We start from the raw sequence: 24166 nt of genomic DNA, 5'->3' as shown, positions 1-24166 counted from the left end.
GTCATATTTAAAGAGGACATGTTACTAGGGGTGTTAGATCCAGGGTCACTATGTAATTTTGTTTTTAAAAGTACACTTGAATCTGGATTTCGGACAAAATTTTGCTAGGCAGGCAAAAACGTGTTTAAGGCAGGTATGGCCCACGGGCTGTTGTGTTGCAGCCTCTGGCCTATAGTAACAGTGTCAGTGTTGGACCCCAGAACTCTGAGACACGAATCTTTTAGTTTATATAATATATAAAGCCCATACAAATAAGGCTTGTTTGTGCCCAGTCACCATCCTAATATGAATTCCAATTCTGGATCTCCACTGCTCACATTTCACTTCTCTTCACCTCAATATCACACAGACACCTTCATGTTTTGCATGTATTTATTTATGGCTGTGTTGGGCCTTTGTTGCTATGCAAGGGCTATCTCTAGTTGCGGTGAGCAACTATCTCTTTGTTGCGGTGTGCGGGCTTCTCATTGCGGTGGCTTCTCTTGTTGCGGAGCACAGGCTCTAGGTGCATGGGCTTCAGTAGTTGTCACACGTGGGCTCAGTAGTTGTGGCTCACGTGCTTAGTTGCTCCGTGGCATGTGAGATTTTCCCAGACCAGGGCTTGAACCCGTGTCCCCTGCATTGGCGGGCCGATTCTTAACCACTGCGCCACCAGGGAAGTCCTCCCTTCATGTTTTGCTTGGAGTTAGGAAGTGAGTACTAACTTTACTAAGCCAAAAAGCATTTTTTATAAGAATCAGGGTTCTACTGTTCAACCAAATAACCTAGATTTTCTTAATACTCCCTCTACGGATATTTCATTTAAGATTTTACCTAGAAATAAATCAGGTATACTTTAATTGTGTTTTTCCAACAGGAATGAGTTATACTTTTACTGTCTGCTTACATTCTTCCCTATTCTAACCCCTATATTCACAGAATGCTTACTATATATTAAGAATTTTGAAATACTGAAAAAGATTCCAAGGAGCCTCCAATCTAGTGAAGACAGATAATTAGATAATTAAAATAAGGCATAAAAGTATTATGATAGATATAACTGGGTACTAGGCCCACCTAACCCATGGTGGAGGCTGAATACAGTAGAAGAAGAGGGGGGAAAGGCTTCCTAGAGAATGTGATATTTGATCTAAGTTTTGAAGCTGAATTTTATTTTAATGAAACCTATCTTCTTCAGACTTAGAAACTAAACTAGCCTTTAGTTCTAATAGTTTGAGATTTAATATAAAACAAGGGCAAGTTTATTCTATTGATAGTGTTTGCACAGTTTTACAAACTTCACCATAAACTTTCTTAATCTTCAGCTTTTCTCCCTGAAGAAACCAAGTCATTGAGTGAGTTCTCATAAACTTCACTCATTCCTTTGAAGTTGCCCTCTCCAGATTTTCTCTACTACCATTAACTTCTGAGAGATAAATTACAGGACCAAAATTTTTTCTAATGCAGTTGCAGAAATGTTTTCCAGGATGAAAGGATATTAGCAAAGTGAAAAAGGGTAAGAAAATAATCTTATGCTCCTAATAGCAAATATGGCAGTACACAACTTTTATGTACTTAATAACACTAAAAAGAGAAACGGAAAGAAGTATCAAAACTTGATTGGTTCATCACAGATCAAATAGAGACTCACAAAAAAAAAAGATGGAAGGAGAGAAGGGCTCAAAGAGGAAGAAAGGGAAACCAGAGAGAGGACTTCTAGTAAAGATGGCAGAATAAAGCTAAAACAAAGAATTATTCTCTCCCCAATTTCTTAACAAATGACTCTAATTTAGTAGTACTGAATGAATGAGTAAAGGGTTGAAGCCTAAAACCACAAACTTCAAAAACTAGCAGCTAAAAGAAAACATAAAAGATTATGGAGTGGTAAAATGTTACTTCTAAATCCTATTTAAAAACCAGTTACCAAAAGTAGCCAATCTGAAAAGGTCATATACTGTATGATTCCAACTATATAACATTCTGGAAAAGGAAAAACTAAAGCTATAGAGACAGCAGAAAGATCAGTGGTTGCCCGGGGATTGGGGGGTGGGGGTGGGGAGGGAGGGAGGGATGAAAAGGTAGAGCACAGAGGATTTTTAAGGCAGTGAAAGTATTCTGTATGATACTGTAAAGGTGGATACATATCATTACACATCTATCAAAACCCATAGAGAGTGAACCCGAATGTAAACTAGAGACTGACAATATCCAGTCAGTTAAGTGTCAAGTCTTAGTATAGATACCTTGGAAAAAGAAGCAGCAATAAAAGAAATGGTGGTGAGCACTGAATCCCTTTAAATATGAAACTAAGACCAAACTGTGAGAATTATGATTTCACAAGAGTATGTAAATGTTACGAGCTATGACAATGTAAACATAATATAAAAATTTTGGAAGGTGGCAAAGAATGAGAAGGGAGAAACTATGGCATGTCAATGTCTGTATCATTTATACATGGGAGAGAATCAATACCATCAAGAACTGAAATGGTTTACTTCATCTAAAGTATCTATAGAATACTGTCCTTATTTATATACAGCTGCAATGACCTATCTTTAAATTAAAAAGAGAGAAAAATATAAATTGTACGTTAAACACTAAAAATTTAAGCAGAAAACTCTCAACTTCTTGGAAAATTAAAACAAAACAAACTTTACTAGACAAATGGATTAAAAGAGAAGGGTATTTGCCTCAAAAATTTAGAAAACGAGGACTTCCCTGGTGATCCAGTGGCTAAGACTCCATGCTCCCAATGCAGGGGGCCTGGGTTAGATCCCTGGTCAGGGAACTAGATCCCACATGCATGCCACAACTAAGAGTTCGCATGCCACAACTAAAGATCCCACATGCTGCAACGAAGATCCTGCGTGATGCAACTAAGACCCAGCTCAGCCAAAATAAATAAATCAATTAATTAAAAAAAAATTTAGAAAACAGCACCAACATTCTAAAAAAAAAAGAAAAAGCAAATAAGAGTCAAGCAAAAATAAAGAATTTAGGGGAAAAAAGGACTAGCAATAGCATATAAACAAAAAGAGAAATCTCTAGCAAATCTAATTAAGAAAAAGATAATATAATCAAATTAGAGAGGAGACAGATTTTTTTAAAAAGCCTTATATATAAGGGAGATTACCTAAAATTAAAAAATAAGGACACTGAAAATCTTAATATGACTAAAAAATACTCTAAGTACAAAACCTGACAAGGTTAACAAAAAAACTTACTATATCAAAAACTTCAGCTTCTTTCTCTGATTTCCTTCACTAGAAATATAAACACATTTCTAGTTGACCAATAAAAGAATGGTTGCAATAAATATGACTAACAGTGTTTTTATTAGAAGAAATTAAGATAACCAACAAGTTTTAGAAAAGCTCATCTAGTAATAGAATTACTATGAAAACCTTGAGATACTATTGTTTTACCTTACAAATTAGCAAAGATTAATGAAAAAGATTATATTCTACATGCCTAGGGTACAGTTAGAAAAAGAATCTCACACTTGAATAATGAAATAGTTATGCTTCCTCCCTTCTACCCTACTGAGGGAGATATCACCAGTAATAACAGTTAAAGAATAGGTTGAATGAACCCCAAGTCCAAGGTACTAAAGCACACCATTCTATCTTGAAAGGGTAGCCCATCTCTTTCTAAATAAACCATAGTGTAGTGGTGAAGAATGTGAATTCAGGAGCCAGTTGGTACAGTGTGCTATACATTTACTAGGCAAATATTCCGTGTATCTTATTTTAGGATGATTTAGCTGCTAGAATTTGTCTAAAACTTAATTTTTTCCTCAAAAAATTTCCGACGTCAACTTGTTTAAAACTGATATATACTAAGAAAATTAAAGGAAAAGAAATCAGCCAACACTCATTGACCACTTTACTAAGTGACTGGGACTGTTTTAGTTGTTTTACATATATTTTTAATCCTCCCAACACTATGAGGTAGACCTTACGAAACAAGAAAACAGACATAAAGAGGGGAAATATAGCTAGTAGTGTAAAGGGACTGGGATTCAAACCGTAATAGTCTGCAGTCTTAACTCTACTAAATTATTTCTATGAACTGCAGGGCCCAAATTTTCTCCAGGAATAATTTGTCCCAGACTAAATTTCTACTTTGTCATATAGTTAGAACAGATATTTCATTAGATTTAAACAGACAAATTAATCTGGAAGATTTAAAAACATTTACCTGCATCCAGTATGCCCTGGGCCAGAATAGCGCCAAACTTGGCCATGACATCATCATGTTTATCATTGATGACTTTGGAATACAGCTGTCTGAACTGATTCACCTGAAGGAACAAGAAAAAGAATTATAGTCTAGTTCTATTCACTTGCCGTGTCATTTTCGAGCGGGGAATAGACTGCTCAAATGGCAATGAAACCTGAGTTCTGATTCACAACATTCAAAAAGAGAGGGATCTGGACTGGATTTGAAGGGATAACAGTCCCATGATTGAAATCATGGATGTCATGACTTTTCTGGTATGGGAGCACCAGCTCTGTTTTCAATCCTCATTCCACAGTGGATGATTCAGACTCAGGGGAATGCTGAGTGTGATTTCATATTGCACCACTGTTAGTCAGCAAGCTTAAACAGCTCAAGGGAACACTAAGGCTTTCAGTGAGCTTTGAATTACACCTCTTCTGTTCACCATCAACCTACAGATTTCCTAATGGGCACAGTCCTTCAATTCTACCTTACAACAAATTACCTTTCACTGCAGCTGTGTGAGGTATATTTTGGATTTATATTCACATATACAATAAAGATTTTCATTATGCATACACATTAATTTTCAGAGGACACATCACAATAATTACTCTTACCAAAAGAATACATCAAGGGACTTTCCTGGTGGCGCAGTGGTTAAGAATCCACCTGCCAATGCAGGGGACACGGGTTGGATCCCTGGTCCAGGAAGATCCCACACGCCATGGAACAACTAAGCCTGTAGGTCTCAACTACTGAGCCTGTGCTCTAGAGCCTGCGAGCCACAACTACTGAGGCTGGTGTGACAACTACTGAAGCCCAGGCACCTAGAGCCCGTGCTCCGCAACAAGAGAAGCCATCGCAGTGAGAAGCCTCTGCACGCCAACGAACAGTAGCCCCCGCTCGCCGCAACTAGAGAAAGCCCACACGCAGCAACAAAGACCCAATGCAGCCAAAAATAAAATTAATTAATTAAAAACAAAAAGGGAAAAAAAAACCGTAAAAAAAAAAAAAAAGAACACACCAAAATGGAATACATGCTGACTCATTCAGGGAGGGATTACTGGTAATTTTTGCTTCTTTATTATTTTCTGTATTTTCTAAAATAACATACATTACTTTTATAATTAGAAAATAATATTTATAAAATATATGTTCTCATCAAAATATCTGATTTTTGGGTGACAATAAGGGAAATATTTTATGCTTCCTCCACGTCTTACACTTCCCTATTTTCCCACCAAGTGCTTTTCAAATGGTAAGCACCCAGAAAGAAGTTGGCTTGTTCAAGAAGCACATGATCACAGAGCCCCCCCCAAATCTGCCAAAGGCAGGAAATATTGAATTTGAGTTTCCCAATATAATGATTTCATCTGCATTACATATTCTTTCAGAATCTCTTGCCCTTTTCATTTATCTTGGTCCAGGAGGCCACCCTGTGATACAGTGCAGAGTTAACATAGGGTCAGACAACACTGGCTTATAAATACCTCTGCTCTAATAAGCTGTTTGGGTAAGTTACATGGCTTTTCTGAGTCTCAGTTTCTTCGTCTCTACAGGGATTACAACACCTACACGGTTGTTGTAAGGACTATATGAAGTAATACATATGTAAAGTAATGTGTAAAAGGCATTTTATGATTCAGTAAGCATGGCTGTCTTACCATGTCAGAGCAGAGTCCTATCAAGTCCTCCACGACTATCCTCTCTGCAACCTAAATACTGCTACCAAAATGATATTCCTTAAAATGGTTCTCACTTATTTATTCATAGGCAACAACAGAATGTGACAGGGAAAACAATGAACTAACTCTGCCACTACCCAGCATATGACCATTAGCAAGCCACTCACTTCTTTACATCTTACTTTCTCTAACTATAAAACCCTGCACGATGAGATCATCACAAAATTCCCTTCTAGTTTTAAAAATCCTAAGGTTTGATGCTTTTACTCTGGTTCAACAGGTCAAATTCCTTTGATTCTTAACTTATTTTACATGAACACTTACATTACCTTATATAGGATGGAAATTTTATGTGCTAACAGTTTACGAAATAGTTCATGAACTTACAAAAAGAAATGCTGGACAAAGCACTGTATGTACATTATAAGGAAGAATTTAAATATAAAACCACACCCCAAACAATAGGATAACATTTGGTGAAACTGAAAGATGGAATTTAAAAAATCAATGCAAATACATAATGGGTTTATCCAATCAATATTAAGTAGACTAGTACTTTAAAAAGCTAGTTTTTGTTCATCACTTAAAAATTTTTCCTCACATTACTTATGCAGCAGTAACTTAATTTTCATTATTATGATTCTTCATAAAGAATTATTATATTAGTAGGTTAGGATAGTATCTTACATTTGGAAGGCGACTTTGAGCCCATCTGGTCTACTCTGCCTAATTTACAGATGTGAAAAATGGAACCAAGATAGGTAAAATGACTGGCTTGCTTGTGATCACAAACAATTAATTGCAGTCATGGCTAAGGATCATTATTTTCTGACTCAATTTCATCGCTATGAATAGTATGGCCCCCACATAAAACAAATTAGAATTTGTAGGAGAAAATAATATTAATTTCCCATTTTATATTATGATAATCTCACAGAAAAGAATTAAATTTCAGACAATGCTGTGAACCATGCCTTCTGCTGTGCCTGATTATCTAAAATCTACCTTCTCCAAATCCTGCATTTTAAACACTCATCATGTTTTTAACTCTATACACCTTATACTGTTGGAAAAAAACAAAACCCATACATCTATGTCAGAGAGAAAAATAAAGGATGGGAGAAGGGCATAAAGTTCCGTAAACGTTTTTTCTGTGGTTACTTATCACCTAGGTATGTCTCTTCCTGTTTTTTTTTTTTTTTTTCCTGTTTTCCTGGATATAGAAATGAAGCTGTACATCAGGGATCAGTTTTAGAGTTTTTTTTTCCCTTTTCTCTTTCTATGACATTACATTAGCTCTTATGACTTCAACTAGGTATATAATTCCTTCCACGAACTCACTGAGGCCAGATGAATTTTGGAATTCAGAATTTAGAAAGGTGACATGGTGCACACACCATAAATTATGCAATATCCTCAGTGGAGCGTGGGGGTAATATCCCGTAATCAACCAAATTAATATTTCTGAAGCAGCAAAATGAATATTTACTAAATGGGATAAAGGCTATAAATGAGTTCATAGTGGCTCAGATTTTACAGCCAAACGAGTCCTTAAAGACAGACAAAACTCTTAGTTTTCAGACCTTTCTGTAAATTGGAATTGCAGATAAAGGGCCATGAACTTATATAATTTATCTGGGCTAGCTCCCATCTCTTTCTTTAGTTCTGATTTTTTTCCTATGCTCTCATCTTGTCTCCAACTGACTTGCTATAATCTCAAACTTAACATGCCTAATGTGAAAATGATCTTTATTCTTTTTCAAGATTCCTGGCAATGCTATCATGATTTCCCCACTATCAATATCCCAAGTGATGTTTTCAGCTCCCTCCTCAATCTTATTAGTATTATTTTGTTCATGGTAGTTGGTTGTGCCTTTTCTTTATATTACCACCAACACTTTTAGGGTCCAAATCCATGTCTTACTTAAGGAAACAGTATGGTAATACAAATTACTACTTAAAAATGTGTTATGCTGTAAAGTAAAACCTTATAATATAAAAGTTCATGCTGATTTATTTTAAAACTGCAAAAGCTGATCAAACTTTGCCAAATATGATCCTACTTCCAAAAAGGGTACATATCAGTGGTGGGAGAAGCTTCCTTGTTAACAGGCCTCAGGCTAGATGATATTAGGCAAGGAGGAGCACAGGATCCCATTCTTACACTTTAATATTTTTATCTGATTCTATATATGATACTTGTTATATACATGTTCAAATAACTGCTAACAGTGGAGTTCATTTAATAAGAAAAACAGAAGATAGATCCTTCATAAAGAGTTGGGTTCTGGAGACAAAATAACTCCAAGGACCTGTAAAAGAACAGTATTCTAGTTAAATGGTTCTGAACCTCTGGTCTAAGAGCCTTCTAAATTGGGTTTGTAATCACCCAAGGGTGTATGTGTGTTCTGGGGTCTATGTTTGTGAGAGTGAGTGAGCAAGAAACTGGCAGAAGAAAAGCAAAGACGTACTGGAGCTAAACTAAGACCACAATGTGTAGAGCTTAGTGTTAAGACAGCGTTTTGTAAAAGGATGTGAAGTAGATCATGACTGCATAAAAAACATTTCCTTTGGAAATTTCCATTAAAAATCTCACAAAATATCTGAGAAATGTCCCTTCTGTATTCCTTTGAGGAGGGGTTATAGTCTTGAAATTAACACTTGATCTTTGATTTCAAGGCATTTTCATGGACTGGTTTGTAACCTTGTGACTAGGACTCTGTAGCCTTGAGAACTTACTTCTCTTCAAGCTTGTTAACAGCTTTTTCTTTTCAGCAATATCACATACCATCCCAAAAGAATATCAATTTTTTAAATTTTGGCCATGCCACATGGCTTGCAGGATCTTAGTTCCTGGAGCAGGGATTGAACCCGTGTCCCCTGCAGTGGAAGTGCGAAGTTCCAACCACTGGACTGCCAGGGAATTCCCAGAATGTCAATGTTGCCTTCTTCACAATTATCAGGTAAGAGAGAGATATAAACTATAGTCTACAAAGCTCTTGATCACATGCTTAAGAGCAGAAAACAATGAAACAGAACTTAAAGTTTACGGATTCATGAACTGAGTAACAATTTTACTCTAAGGGATAGTGTTTCCAGAAAGAACATTTGTTGTATACACTTTTGCTTTTGTAGTCACTGGGGTACACATTTAACTTTCCCCATTGAGTTTATATTAATGGCACAGCCTACCAGCTATAACTGCATTTTAACATTCTTATCAATACCCAAGATTCTGATACAATGTGAAGATGCAAGTGTACACCACATATTCACATCAGCTAAGACTTCATTCAACAAAATTTATGGAATGATTACAAAATACTAATTATTTGAACTGCTGTATTTCTTACATTTTCTAAATATGAAAAAGTTTTATTTGTTTATTAGAATAAATAGTTGAAAGGTTTTTGAAACTATACAGCCTACCCTAACCTAACCCCACCCCCATTACAAAGTACTCTGCCATTGTTGGTGCAGAGCTTATGGTTATAAAATCAATGAAATCCTTCAGCAGAGGATGGGAAGATGGCAAAACATTTGTCATGTTCACAATACATATAACAAGAAAGCAACATGCAAGGTCAAAGTGAATAAATATCTATATATTACTGTTAGGGGACGTGCATTCGATGGCCAAACTTCCTTCTTTAATGACATTACTTAGTTGGATAACCTCCAGCTGATAAAGCTCAACAGAAGATCAAAAGTAGAAATAAAAGATGCAAAAGCTACTCATAACTGTTCTATTTAAAAACAAAAACCAAAAAGAAATGTGGTCTGTTTGAAAAGATGTTTATATTCTAGAAGATATAATATATTAAGTAATGTATTATTAAAAGAGGATGAGAAGTTTGATTCTATTTTTGCAATAATCCAATTTTTATAAGTCTTAAAAGTGATTTTAGGAGAGAGTAGGACTGGATTAAAAAAAAAAAAAAAAAAAGACAGCAACAAAAATGATAGCAACTGCTCAGAAAAGGAAATCTACTAAAGTTCCACAGAATAATCAATGAGTTCTGAAATATTTTTCTCCTCCCCCCCGCAGTCTATCTATTGATACTTTGCTAAAAATGAATCTGCTTAATGAGGCAGAAGACAGTATACCAGTGGCTTTTTCTGTTGTCAATTTCTTTGACTGTTTCTTATATAGGAGCAGAATTATACAAGGTTGTTAAATGCCCTAACTTTAAGAATTAAAGATCTGAAATTACTGCATAAGCTATATACATCTATTAAACATGTCAAACATAGTAATTTTTAGTATATGTAATAAGATTTATGCATTTTCTGTTTCTCAACAAAATGAGAAGTTCTGGGTGAGGTGCCAAGACACATTAGATACCAAAGTCTGAAATGAGGTCTGAGAGACTATCATGAGGAAATTTTAAAACAGATGCCTCAAAATCTGTTATGGGGTCATCCACACGGTATAGATGAGGACTTGATTGTATCAATAGAAGGGTATGTGAAAAGGATTTCTCTACGGGGAAAACTGGGCTTTAAGTCCTTCCCACTAACTCTAAGCCCAGAGATGGGCTTCAGAGAGACCATGTGGTGAGCATGTGGTGAGCCTAGTATGATCAGTGGTCACTGTGCACTGACATCTGACACATGAGTTATGAGGCATTAGCTACTGACTGAGGCACAAGCAATGAGAGAGGGAGGGAGAAGAAGAGAGGGAGGGGGAGAGAAAGGGAGACGCAGGCAAAGCTGCACTGAGAGCCTATTATACTCCTACCTACAAGAAGGGCAAAAAAATGCAATAGTGTTTCTGTGGACAGATGTGGGTCAAAGAAGAAAGAAAGCCTTCCGGGAGCCATTTGAAACCCTGCCCAAGGGATCTCCAATGAGGGCAATGACATTCTAACAGAGAATGTGGATGTACTCATTTCTAAACTGAGATTGTATATACTATATAAAGTTTTTATTACCTCAGAAGGATGGATCCAAAAAAAATCACAGACTACTTAGTTTGTATCTTGTATCACAGGAACAAGTTATCCTACCGAATAAATTTTAAAAGGACAGCAGGAGGCATAAATTCAAGTTGATTTTTATGATTTTGTCAACCCATGAGTTCTAATTTTTCAAGTATGGCTATATAACTGAATTAACAAAGTGACCATACATTTATAAAAAATGCGGGGCTTCCCTGGTGGCGCAGTGGTTGAGAATCTGCCTGCCAATGCGGGGGACACGGGTTCGAGCCCTGGTCTGGGAAGATCCCACATGCCGCGGAGCAACTGGGCCCGTGAGCCACAACTACTGAGCCTGCGCGTCTGGAGCCTGTGCTCCGCAACAAGAGAGGCCGCGATAGTGAGAGGCCCGTGCACCGCGATGAAGAGTGGCCCCCACTTGCCGCAACTGGAGAAAGCCCTCGCACAGAAACGAAGACCCAACACAGCCATAAATAAATAAATAAAAATTAAAAAAAAAAAAAAATGCAATCAAAGAGTATTATATACTTAAAGTTTTCCCATTCTCCTACCTCTTTACTTTCTGTGAGTTCAGTGTACACCATATTTGAGGTAGAAATGTCCTCAAAAGAAGATAAGCTACCAACGAAAAGCCTGAACCAGCTCTCTTCTAGAGAATTCTTTTGTTTTCTCACCTTGGGACAAGTGATTTCAGTCTGCTGGATCATGATGAGAGCCGAAGCTATGAGAGCTCCTTGCCTCACATAGTTCACAGGGTCATTTGTCATTGGTTCTAGCAAATTAATTGCTTCCTGAAAGCATTAAAAAAAAACCATTTAATAAAGTTTATATAGCTAAATTTTCAGATTAGTTACTGTCTTTCTAAGTCAATATTTTCATTTAACATTGTAATCACAAGTTAATTTAAGACTACTTGGATGCAACAGTCAGAACTGAGTATGCTTTAAGTTTCAATATAATTGATGGTAAGTGAAAAGGAAGCTTACAACACAAGTGCTCCTGTCCTGGGGTAAAAGAGATAAAAAAGAAAGTAGAAAAAATGAGATTAATGTTTGATAAACACCTATTATTTTCCAGGTGCAGTGGGAGGTATTTTATATATATTATCCATTTAATCCTCTTCATCCTAAAACAACAACAACAGCAATACAAAACAATCTTTATAAACAAAGAAACAGAGTTAGGTAAAGTAAATTGCCAAAAACCACATAAGTGTAGCAAACTCAGGCCAGTCTGACTCTAAGTATCCAACTTCCTTCAAATACTAGAGTAAGATAATATCTTAAGATGATTTTACAAAACCTAATTTAAAAAATTAAATAAATCGAATGTAAATTGAAACAAACAAAAAACAAAGAGAAACAATACAAAACAAAACAGAAAAGATTTTACCTGCTAGGAGAATGGCAACACAAATTAAGTCAAATAGGACTAGAAATGATTCCATGGTTACACTTCCCACATATGGTGGGATTTTCCAAAATGTTTACCAGGATATCCCCAATATCATATTCTTCAGAATACCAGTTCTATGAAAACAGGATTCCTTGATTAAATAAGTTTGGGAGCTCCTGCATACTGTATATCATCCCCTCTTGCAATTCAAAAATGTATCTAGCACACCAAGGGCTCCAGGAGTGTACATATCATAACAAAAGGTTCAAGAAACCCTATTAAAGAAACTACTAGACCTTTGCATAGCCCAGCATCTGTTCATTGTATTTGACCAAGAACTCTTTTACTCCATATAACTTCTATTACACACCCTTCAGGACCTTTGTTCAGTGCCCCTTACAAGATCTTTAGGTAGGTATAAATTTGGAGGAACAAAGCAATTAGTTTATATGATTATCAAACTTATTTTAATACAGTATGTCATTTCTCAAATGTCTTTTGTTACAAAGCCAAGTAAAGGAAGAATAAATTGAATCCTTTTTTGGGGGACATGGGGGGAATGACTTCAGCTTTCCTTTCGCATCAATTTATTTATTTAAAAAAAATCAGAGCGAGAGACTGGTTCAAGATAGCGGAGTAGAAGGATGTGTGCTCACTTCCTCTTGCGAGAGCACCGGAATCACAACTAACTGCTGAACAATCATCGACAGGAAGACACTGGAACTCACCAGAAAAGATACCCCACATCCAAAGACAAAGGAGAAGCCATAATGAGATGGTAGGAGGGGGCCAATCACAATAAAATCAAATCCCATAACTGCTGGGTGGGTGACTCACAAACTGAAGAACAACTTATACCACAGAAGTCCACCCACTGGAGTGAAGGTTCTGAGCCCCACGTCAGGCTTCCCAACCTGGGGGTCCGGCAATGGGAGGAAGAATTCCTAGAGAATCAGACTTTGAAGGCTAGTGGGATTTGATTGCAGGACTTCGACAGGACTGGGGGAAACAGAGACTCCACTCTTGAAGGGCATACACAAAGTAGTGTGCACACTGGGATCCAGGGGAAGGAGCAGTGACTCCACAGGAGACTGAACCAGACCTACCTGCTAGTGTTGGAGGGTCTCCTGCAGAGGCGGGGGGTGGCTGTGTCTCACCGTGAGGACAAGGACACTGGCAGCAGAAGTTCTGGGAAGTACTCCTTGGCGTGAGCCCTCCCAGAGTCTGCCATTAGCCCCACCAAAGAGCCAGGTAGGATCCAGTGTTGGGTCGCCTCAGGCCAAACAACCAACAGGGAGGGAACCCAGCCCCCCACCCCCCACCCCCGCCCATCAGCAGACAAGCGGATTAAAGTTTTACTGAGCTCTGCCCACCAGAGCAACAGCCAGCTCTACCCACCACCAGTCCCTCCTATCAGGAAACTTGCACAAGCCTCTCAGACAGCCTCATTCACCAGAGGGCAGACAGCAGAAGCAAGAAGAACTACAATCCTGAAGCCTGTGGAACAAAAAACACATTCACAGAAAGATAGACAAGATGAAAAGGCAGAGGGCTATGTACTAGATGAAGTAACAAGATAAAACCCCTGGAAAACAACTAAATGAAGTGGAGATAGGAAACCTTCCAGAAAAAGAACTCAGAATAATGATAGTGAAGATGATCCAGGACCTCAGAAAAACAAAGGAGGCAAAGATGAAGAAGATGCAAGAAATGTTTAACAAAGACCTAGAAGAATTAAAGAACAAACAAACAGAGATGACCAATACAATAACTGAAATGAAAACTACACTAGAAGGAATCAATCAATAGCAGAATAACTGAGGCAGAAGAATGGATAAGTGACCCGGAAGACAGAATGGTGGAATTCACTGCTGCGGAACAGAATAAAGAAAAAAGAATGAAACGAAATGAAGACAGCCTAATAGACCTCTGGGACAACATTAAATGCAACAACATTCGCATTACAGGGATCCCAGAAGGAGAAAAGAGAGAGAAAGGCCCAGAGAAAATATTCAAAGAGATTATAGTCGAAAACTTCCTTAACATGGGAAAGGAAATAGCCACCCAAGTCCAGGAAGCACAGAGTCCCAGGCACGATAAACCCAAGGAGAAACACGGCAAGACACATAGTAATCAAACCGACAAAAATTAAAGACAGAAAAATTACTGAAAGTAACAAGGGAAAAACGACAAATAACATACAAGGGAACTCCCATAAGGTTAACAGCTGATTTCTCAGCAGAAACCCTATAGGCCTGAAGGGAGTGGCATGATATAGTTCAAGTGATGAAAGGGAAGAACCTACAACCAAGATTACTCTACCCAGCAAGGATCTCATTCAGATTCGATGGAGAAATCAACAGTTTAAAGACAAGCAAAAGCTAAAAGAATTCAGCACCACCAAACCAGCTCTACAACAAATGCTAAAAGAACTTCTTTAAGTGGGAAACACAAGAGAAAAAAAGGACCTACAAAAACAAACCCAAAACAATTAAGAAAATGGTAATAGGAACATACATATCGATAATTACTTTAAATGTGAATGGATTAAATGCTCCAACCAAAAGACACAGGATTGCTGAATGGATACAAAAACAAGACCCATATATATGCTGTCTACAAGAGACCCACTTTAGACCTAGGGACACATACAGACTGAAAGTGAGGGGATGGAAAAAGATATTCTGTGCAAATGGAAATCAAAATAAAGCTGGAGAAGCAATATTCATATCAGATAAAATAGACTTTAAAGAGTGTTACAAGAGACAAGGAAGGACACTACATAATGATCAAGGGATCAATCCAAGAAGATATAACAATTATAAATATATATGCACCCAACACAGGAGCACCTCAATACATAAGGCAACTGCTAACAGCTATAGAAGGAAATCCACAGTAACACAATAATAGTGGGGGACTTTAACACCTCACTTACACCAACGGACAGATCATCCAAACAGAAAATTAATAAGGAAATAGAAGCTTTAAATGACACAGTAGACCAGATAGATTTAACTGATAGGACATTCCATCCAAAAAGAGCAGATTACACTTTCTTCTCAAGTGCACACAGAACATTCTCCAGGATAGATCACATCTTGGGTCACAAAACAAGCCTCAGTAAATTTAAGAAAACTGAAATCATATCAAGCATCTTTTCTGACCACAACACTATGAGATTAGAAATCAATTACAGGGAAAAAAAAAAGTAAAAAACACAAACACATGGAGGCTAAACAATACGTTACTAAATAACCAAGCGATCATTGAAGAAATCAAAGAGGAAATCAAAACATACCTAGAGACAAATATGATGATCCAAAACCTATGGGATGCAGCAAAAGCAGTTCTAAGAGGGAAGTTTATAGCTATACAAGCCTACCTCAAGAAACAAGAGAAATCTCAAATAAACAATCTAACCTTACACCTGAAGGAACTAGAGAAGAAGAACAAACAAAACCCAAAGTTAGCAGAAGGAAAGCAATCATAAAGATCAGAGCAGAAATAAATGAAATAGAAACAAAGAAAACAACAGAAAAGATCAATGAAACTAAAAGCTGGGTATTTGAGAAGATAAACAAAATTGATAAACCATTAGCCAGACTCATCAAGAAAAAGAGGGAGAGGACTCAAATCAATAAAATTAGAAATGAAAAAGGAGAAGTTACAACAGACACCGCAGAAATACAAAGCATCCTGAGAGACTACTACAAGCAACTCTATGCCAACAAAATGGACAACCTGGAAGAAATGGACAAATTCGCAAAAAGGTATAACCTTCCAAGACTGAACCAGGAAGAAACAGAAAATATGAACAGACAAATCACAAGTAATGAATTGTAAGTGTGATTAAAAATCTTCCAACAAACAAAAGTCCAGGACCAGACTGCTTCACAGGTGAATTCTATCAAACATGTAGAGAAGAGCTAACACCCATCCTTCTCAAACTCTTCCAGAAAACTGCAGAGGAAGGAACACTCCCAAACTCATTGTACGAGGCCACCATCACCCTGATACCAAAACCAGACAAAGATATGACAAAAAAAGAAAATTACAGACCAATATCACTGATGAATATAGATGCAAAAATCCTCTACAAAATACTAGCAAACAGAATCCAACAACACATTAAAAGGATCATACACCACGATCAAGTGGGATTTATCCCAGTGATGCAAGGATTCTTCAATATACGCAAATCAATCAATGTGATACACCATATTAACAAACTGAAGAATAAAACCCATGTGATCATCTCAATAGATCCAGAAAAAGCTTTTGACAAAATTTAACACCCATTTATGGTAAAAACTCTCCAGAAAGTGGGCATAGAGGGAACCTACCGCAACATAATAAAGACCATATATGACAAACCTACAGCAAACATCATTCTCAATGGTGAAAAACTGAAAGCATTTCCTCTAAGATCAGGAACAAGACAAGGATGTCCACTCTCGCCACTATTATTCAACATAGTTTTGGAAGTCCTAGCCATGGCAATAAGAGAAGAAAAAGAAATAAAAGGAATACAGATTGGAAAAGAAGAAGTAAAACTGTCACTGTTTGCAGATGACATGATACTATACACAGAGAATCCTAAAGATGCTACCAGAAAACTACTAGAGCTAATCAATGAATTTGGTAAAGTTGCAGGATACAAAATTAATGCACAGAAATCTCTTGCATTCCTATACACTAATGATGAAAAATCTGAAAGAGAAATTAAGGAAACACTCCCATTTACCACTGCAACAAAAAGAATAAAATACCTAGGAATAAACCTACCTAGGGAGACAAAAGACCTATATACAGAAAACTATTAAGACACTGATGAAAGAAATTAATGATACAAACAGATGGAGAGATATACCATGTTCTTGGATTGGAGGAATCAATATTGTGAAAATGACTATACTACCCAAAGTAATCTACAGATTCAATGCAATCCCTATCAAATTACCAATGGCATTTTTTACAGGACTAGAACAAAAAAGTCTAAAAATCTGTATGGAGACACAAAAGACCCTGAATAGCCAAAGCAGTCTTGAGGGAAAAAAATGGAGCTGGAGGAATCAGACTCTGTGACTTCAGACTATACTACAGAGCTATAGTAACCAAGACAATATGGTACTGGCAGAAAAACAGAAATATAGATCAATGGAACAGGATAGAAAGCCCAGAGATAAACCCATGCACCTATGGTCAACTAATCTATGACAAAGGAGGCAAATATACAATGGAGAAAAAGACAGTCTCTTCAGTAAGTGGTGCTGGGGAAATTGGACAGCTACATGTAAAAGAATGAAATTAGAACACTCCCTAACTCCACAGACAAAAATAAACTCAAAATGGATTAGAGACCTAAATCTAAGGCCAGACACTATAAAACTCTTAGAGGAAAACATAGGAAGAACACTCTTTGACATAAATCACAGCAAGAGATTTTTTGATCTACCTCTTACAGTAATGGAAATAAAGACAAAAATAAACAAATGGGACCTAATGAAACTTAAAAGCTTTTGCAAAGCAAAGGAAACTACAAACGCGACGAAAAGACAACTCTCAGAATGGGAGAAAATATTTGCAAACGAATCAACTGACAAAGGATTAATCTCTAAAATATATAAACAGCTCATGCAGCTCAATATTAAAAACACAAACAACCCAATCCAAAAATGGGCAGAAGATCTAAATAGACATTTCTCCAAAGAAGACATACAGATGGCCAAGAAGGATATGAAAAGCTGCTCAACATCACTAATTATTAGGGAAATGCAAATCAAAACTACAATGAGGTATCACCTCACACCGATTAGAATGGGCATCGTCAGAAAATCTAGAAACAACAAATGCTGGAGAGGGTGTGGAGAAAAGTGAACCTTCTTGCACTGTTGGTGGGAATGTAAATTGATACAACCACTATGGAGAACAATATGGAGGTTCCTCAAAAAACTAAAAATAGAATTACCATACGACACAGCAATCCCACTCCTGGGCATTTACCCAGAGAAAACTATAATTCAAAAAGACACATGCACCCCAATGTTCACTGCAGCACTATTTACAATAGCCAGGTCATGGAAGCCACCTAAATGCCCATCAACAGATGAATGGATAAAGAAGATGTGGTACCTATATACAATGGAATATTACTCAGCCATAAAAAGGAATGAAATTGGGTCATTTGTAGAGACGTGGATGGACCTAGAGACTGTCATACAGAGTGAAGTCAGAAAGAAAAACAAATATCGTATATTAACACATATATGTGGAATCTAGAAAAATGGTACAGATGAACCGATTTGTAGAGGAGAAACAGAGACACAGATGTAGAGAAGAAACGTATGGACACTAAGGGGGGAAAGTGGCGGGGGGATGGTGGTGGTGGTGGTGTGATGAATTGGGAGATTGGGATTGACATATATACACCAATATGTATAAAATAGATAACTAATAAGAACCTGCTGTATAAAAAAATAAATAAAATTCAAAAATTCAAAAAAGAAAAATTAGAGCGATTAACAGATAATACAAATACCATATAAATGTATTCTTTCTCCTCACTTCCCTGAAAAATGTAGTGCCGTTGTTTAGAAAAGAAAGTTCTGCAAACGGTACTCATATTGTCAATGTTGTTTATAAAGTAGTCATGATAAAAATATAAGAAAATTTCCAACTTGTAAGTTAAAAGACACTAACTTGGCCTTTGAGGTATGTGACATGACCTCAAAGATACATTTTAGAATAAATAGGTGTTTCAGGCTTTTAAGAAACAAAATTAAAGTGCCAAGCTTCAGACAGATAGGTATTGATACGTAGATCATACAAACTATCTAGAAATAAAGCAGACTTGTTTAGTATGAGTAATGAAGAATTTTCATTGAATTAACTTGTCAGATACTGTGTCTCAAAGAACATTTGCTCCTAGATACCATATTAAGTTTAGAATAATCTGGAAAGAAAAAAATCTAATTTACATTTAACTTATGAGGTCTGACATAAATGTCTACTAAACACCGGAGGGAGAAAATACTTAGTAAAACATCCAACTATATTTTTCCTTTGTTTATAGAACAGATGTGTCCTAGAAAAAAATGAAGGCCAATTTCTATAAACTGTATTTTATACACACAATGACTTTTCTAATAAAACTGAAGATACATTCTCATGTAAGAAATTCTCCTCCAAAAGAAATGAAAACATTTAAAAAACAAAACTGAGAGGACAGAGACCATGTCCAACTTGTTCATCATCATATCCTTAAAATGATCTTCCCTTCATCATTTATTTGACAAATATTTACTGAAACTCTACTATGTGCCAGGTCTGACTTTAGGTTTTAGCAGTGAACATTCTGTTCTCAGGAACCTTACATTTCAGTGGAGAGAAGACAGACAATAAATAAATAGGTGTAAAAATATGTCAGGTGGTGATAAGTGCTATGAAGAAAAATAAAGCAGGGTAAGGAGACAGAATGAGAATATTGGAAGGTAATGTCTCTATAAATTTTTATACAATTCTCGCCACATATAGTGAAAATGCCTATTTTAATTCCTAGCTTCAATAATGTTTTATGTGACTAGAAAAAAAATTATTTGTATCCAATACTAATACTATTTATTAGAGAAAAAGTCAAGCAAGTTAAAATCTAATTCCTGGAATCAATCAATAAACTAATAATTATGCTTTGCTTTACTTTAGTTTGGACAAGAGATGATTTTTAAAAAGTGGCTCCTTTCTGATGTAAAGACACTGGGAATATAACCATGTTCTTGTTCCCTCTCTCTCTCTCTCTCTCTTTCACACACACACACACACACACACACACACACACACACACATGCCTGTGTGCTATTAAAAGAAAAGTGCACCTTTTGGGGAACTGGCCAAGGTGTGTTCATGTGCTCTATGAAAGGCAAAATGTGGTGATTTATGTTATTGCTGTGAATCAAGAATACTTGTTATTAAAGCATTGGTGCATTTCTTTATGACTCTCATGACAAACTGTTTTCAAATCATCAATGTACCTAACCCAACTCTTTATTTTGTCACTTTTGTGGGCTTAACAAATACCAGGTTATCTATTATGTTCTTGAGGAGAAAACAGGCAAACAGCAGTTAAATATATACTTAAAACAAACACACAAAAAAATCAAACTGAGTTGACTGTGGTGGCCTCAAATAAGAACTTTGATTTCCACAATACTTATTATGCAAATTAAACATGTAAAATAACAATGTAAAATGGCCAGAGTAGCTCTTCAAAGAAAAAAATACTATTTCTTCTTTTTAAAGAAATCAATGCTTTCATAAAAAATTCAACAGCATTGTTTTCATTAGAGCCATCCATGTAATGTGGTGGTTTGTTCTTAAACGGCTTTGAGCAATCCAGCATAGTTAAGTGAGGAAGTTCTGGGAAGCTTAACTTGTGAGGCAAGTTAAGTCTTACAGATCACACCACACTTGTATTTTTACAACTGTTACATAAACTTTTCGGCTAGGGAAAACAGTCTGGCGCCAGAAAAGAACTGACCGCATTGGCTTTGGCCTTTACCTTGTTTCCTGTACCAGCACAGCAGATACCCAGGGCCATTGCAGCTCCATAACGCACATGAGGATTGTAACTCTCTGACAACAGTGAAACGACACTGGGGCACTGTTCAGGGGTCCTGATGAGAAACAGAGAAAGTGAAGACAGTGTTATAGATAACATATTTTAAATCAAGATGGAAGAATTTTAATCAATTTTTTGAAAGTTATGGGAAACAACAGAGTTGTATTTAACACAGAAGTTGCAGAATTAAAAATCTCCAACAGAATTCTAATTATTGATATTAGAAAGCTATCTTCAACATTCAGAGAATATATGCAAAGAAAGAGGAACATATCAGTGATCCCTCAACCACAGCTCTGCATCACAGCATTACTCATTCCCTTGTGTCTTCTCTAGGGTGGGGAACAGCCATGGGAGATGGGGCGGGCCGGGGCGGGGGGTGGGTAATGGGGACGGGGGAACGCTGCCCTACGTCCATTCTTATAACTCCTGCTTACTCTGTGTCTTGTTTCAGAAGACAAAAGTCACTTACAGAGACTCCAAGATGTTTCCAAAGCTGCACAAAAGATTTAAATATCCCAGTATTACTCTGATTGAATATTAAATTGTTAAATAAGACTTGGTATGAAAAAATTCTGATTTTTTTTGTCTTCAGCAATTATTTTTGTGTTGATAAGAATAGAGAAATTGTTCTTTTCTCATGTTCTTCATATTTGCAGCAAATACAGAAGAGAGGACAACCTTGACAAATGAAGTATCTGATCTCATCTTAAAGGACTATCCTGTTATAGTGGTCACTCCTGAGGGGGCAGCAGGATGGGGTAGTAACTAGAAGAGAGTGTAAGGGGAGTTTCTAGAAGGCTGGTACTGATGTTGAACTAGGTGCTGGTTACACAGGTGTGTTCAGTTGTGAAAATTCATCAAGCTGTAGGCTAATTATGTTCATGTTTTTAGATGTATATTACACTTCAATAAAAACTTAACAAAGAGACTATTAATATATTACATTTCAATAGAACGTTTTTTTAAAAAAGTATCCTGTTGTGAATGAAAGCAGTTATTACCTACAGACCAATTTAAATCCATAATTCTATTTTGAAATTGCCCTCTAGCCTCAAACTCCAGTGAATGGTAAATTCAAACTTCAAATGGAGTAGAGCCAAGTTTATGCAACTGTCTATAAAGGTGGAATTTTGGGGGAAAAGCAAGATAGGGGTAGGGGATTAAGAGTACAAACTACTATGTATAAAATAAATAAGCTACAAGGATATATTGTACAACACAGGGAATACAGCCAATAGTTTATGGTAACTATATATGGAACTTAATCTTTTAAAATTGTGAATCACTATGTTGTACACCTGAAACTTATATATTATACATCAACCATACCTCAAAAAAGAAAAAAAGGTAGAACTCTGCTATCACTCTTTCTTGAAAATGTTCTTTCTCAGTTTGATGAAGCTAGTTCCTAGTACAAAAAATCTGTAAACAATCTAGTGGCAAAAATACAGAAAAGTAGTATAAAGAAAGCAATGTACTAAGAAACAGAAGATCTGGGTTCTAGTCTTAGTTTTATTAATTTCTTAGTACATGACATTAGGCAAATCACTTAAAATTTTCTTTTCTGTAACTAGAGATAATATTTCTTGACTATCATGCAGGAATAATATAGAAACAAATGAGCAAATACACATATGCTTTCAGTTAATGAGTACTGAGGTAAATAACAGTAAGTTATATAAGAAGTAAAAAACCCATGTTCTAGTTCCTGTTTTGCCTCTAAATAGCTGGGATAATTTTAGACAAGGTTCGATTAACCATACACTCTGGGATCCCTTTTCACATCGGAAAAAGAAGGAATTGGACAAAAAGTTCCATAAGGTCTGTTCCACTTTACGATTCTATGGCTTTTAAAAATGAACCAGTCATCAAAGGTTTTAAATCAGTGTTCATTATTACAGGACATTTCATCAATGAGAAATATTCCTATGAAATAAAAATGAAATTTTAAAGGTGATATCATACCAAAGAGGTTGCTGGAGAATTACTGTAGTTGACAGCATCATTGTTTAACTTTTTAAAAAAATTTATTTATTTATTTTTGGCTGTGTTGGGTCTTCGTTGCTGTGTGTGGGCTTTCTCTAGTTGTGGCGAGCGGGGGCTACTCTTCATTGCAGTGCACGGGCTTCTCAATGAGGTGGCTTCTCTTGTGGAGCATGGGCTCCAGGCGTGCAGGCTCAGTAGTTGTGGCTCACGGGCTCTAGGTGCGCATGCTGAGTAGTTGTGGTGCACAGGCTTAGTTGCTCCGCAGCATGTGGGATCTTCCCGGACCAGAGCTCAAACCTGTGTCCCTTGCATTGGCAGGCGGATTCTTTTTTTTTTTTTTTCACACACACACACACACTGTATTTTATTTTTACAAGAGATAAATCGACTGACACCAAGCATTGTACATGGATGACCACAACAAAAGCAACAATGATTGCAATTACCAAACATGAAACACACTCATACTATGTCATAGTATTGACATTCAGTCCAGTAATCCTCCACTGTAACAGCTCCTTTACTTTGCAGTGAAAATTGATTTGTATATTCTTTGCCTCTGAGTCCTTGTGGAATTTTTTTTTTTTTTTTTTAAATTCAGACAGAAAGTCACAAAAATTATACTCATCCTCATCAGTTCACTCAGTCCCATGTAATTAATTTTTTTTTTTCATCTTGATCTTTTGTTAGCACTTTTATGAGTTCATCAGTTTTTCATTAGAGTTCTGAAAATGCTTATTCATTCAGTTCAGCAGTACAGTCCGTTACCAGAAACCTGTACTTGTCAGAGTCTTTTCCATGTATTTCTTGAAGATGAAACCCTTTTATAGGAACATATTTGCAAAATCACCAGAGTACACCCAGAACTGTCTGTAAATGACAAAAGACTTAAAAATGACCACGGTTAAAGATTTGATGACAGTTCATAATAATGCAGTTGACAAGAAAATTAGTTATTTCTGAGATATACATTTTAAAGTAATAACTAGGATTGGCAGGCGGATTCTTAACCACTGCATCATAAGGGAAGTCCCATCATTGTTTAACTTTTATTTTTCACTTGCATTGGGCTAAGAACTTAAAAGTTCTGTCCATAATTTTTTTTAATGTATTTATTTTTATTATTTATTTTATTTTTGGCTGCGTTGGGTCTTAGTTGCTGCACGCGGGCTTCCTCTAGTTGCGGCACGCGGGCTTTCTCTAGTTGCGGCGCGTGGGCTTTCTCTAGTTGCGGCGAGCGGGGGCTACTCTTTGTTGCGATGCGGGGGTTTCTCATTGTGGTGGCTTCTCTTGTTGCGGAGCACGGGCTCTAGGCGTGCAGGCTTCAGTAGTTGCGG

General features: G+C 36.7%; 1 protein-coding gene across 2 annotated transcripts in view; it reads right to left on the bottom strand.

Moving 5' to 3' along the window:
- The window catches only part of PSMD1 (proteasome 26S subunit, non-ATPase 1), a 103658-nt gene that overhangs the window by 19413 nt on the left and 60079 nt on the right, over positions 1 to 24166 (bottom strand). For both annotated transcript variants that reach the window (XM_059928917.1, XM_059928918.1), the window contains 3 exons: positions 20781 to 20895; positions 11503 to 11619; positions 4180 to 4282 (listed from right to left, as the gene is read on the bottom strand). In XM_059928917.1, the coding sequence (XP_059784900.1) occupies positions 4180 to 4282; positions 11503 to 11619; positions 20781 to 20895 (335 nt within the window). The remainder of the gene's footprint in view (positions 1 to 4179; positions 4283 to 11502; positions 11620 to 20780; positions 20896 to 24166) is intronic.

The sequence above is a fragment of the Balaenoptera ricei genome, chromosome 7 (assembly GCF_028023285.1).
Source record: "Balaenoptera ricei isolate mBalRic1 chromosome 7, mBalRic1.hap2, whole genome shotgun sequence".
In the NCBI taxonomy this organism is placed as follows: Eukaryota; Metazoa; Chordata; class Mammalia; order Artiodactyla; family Balaenopteridae; genus Balaenoptera; species Balaenoptera ricei.
Note: the sequence above shows the minus strand (reverse complement) of the source record. Positions and strands in the feature narration are given on the sequence as shown.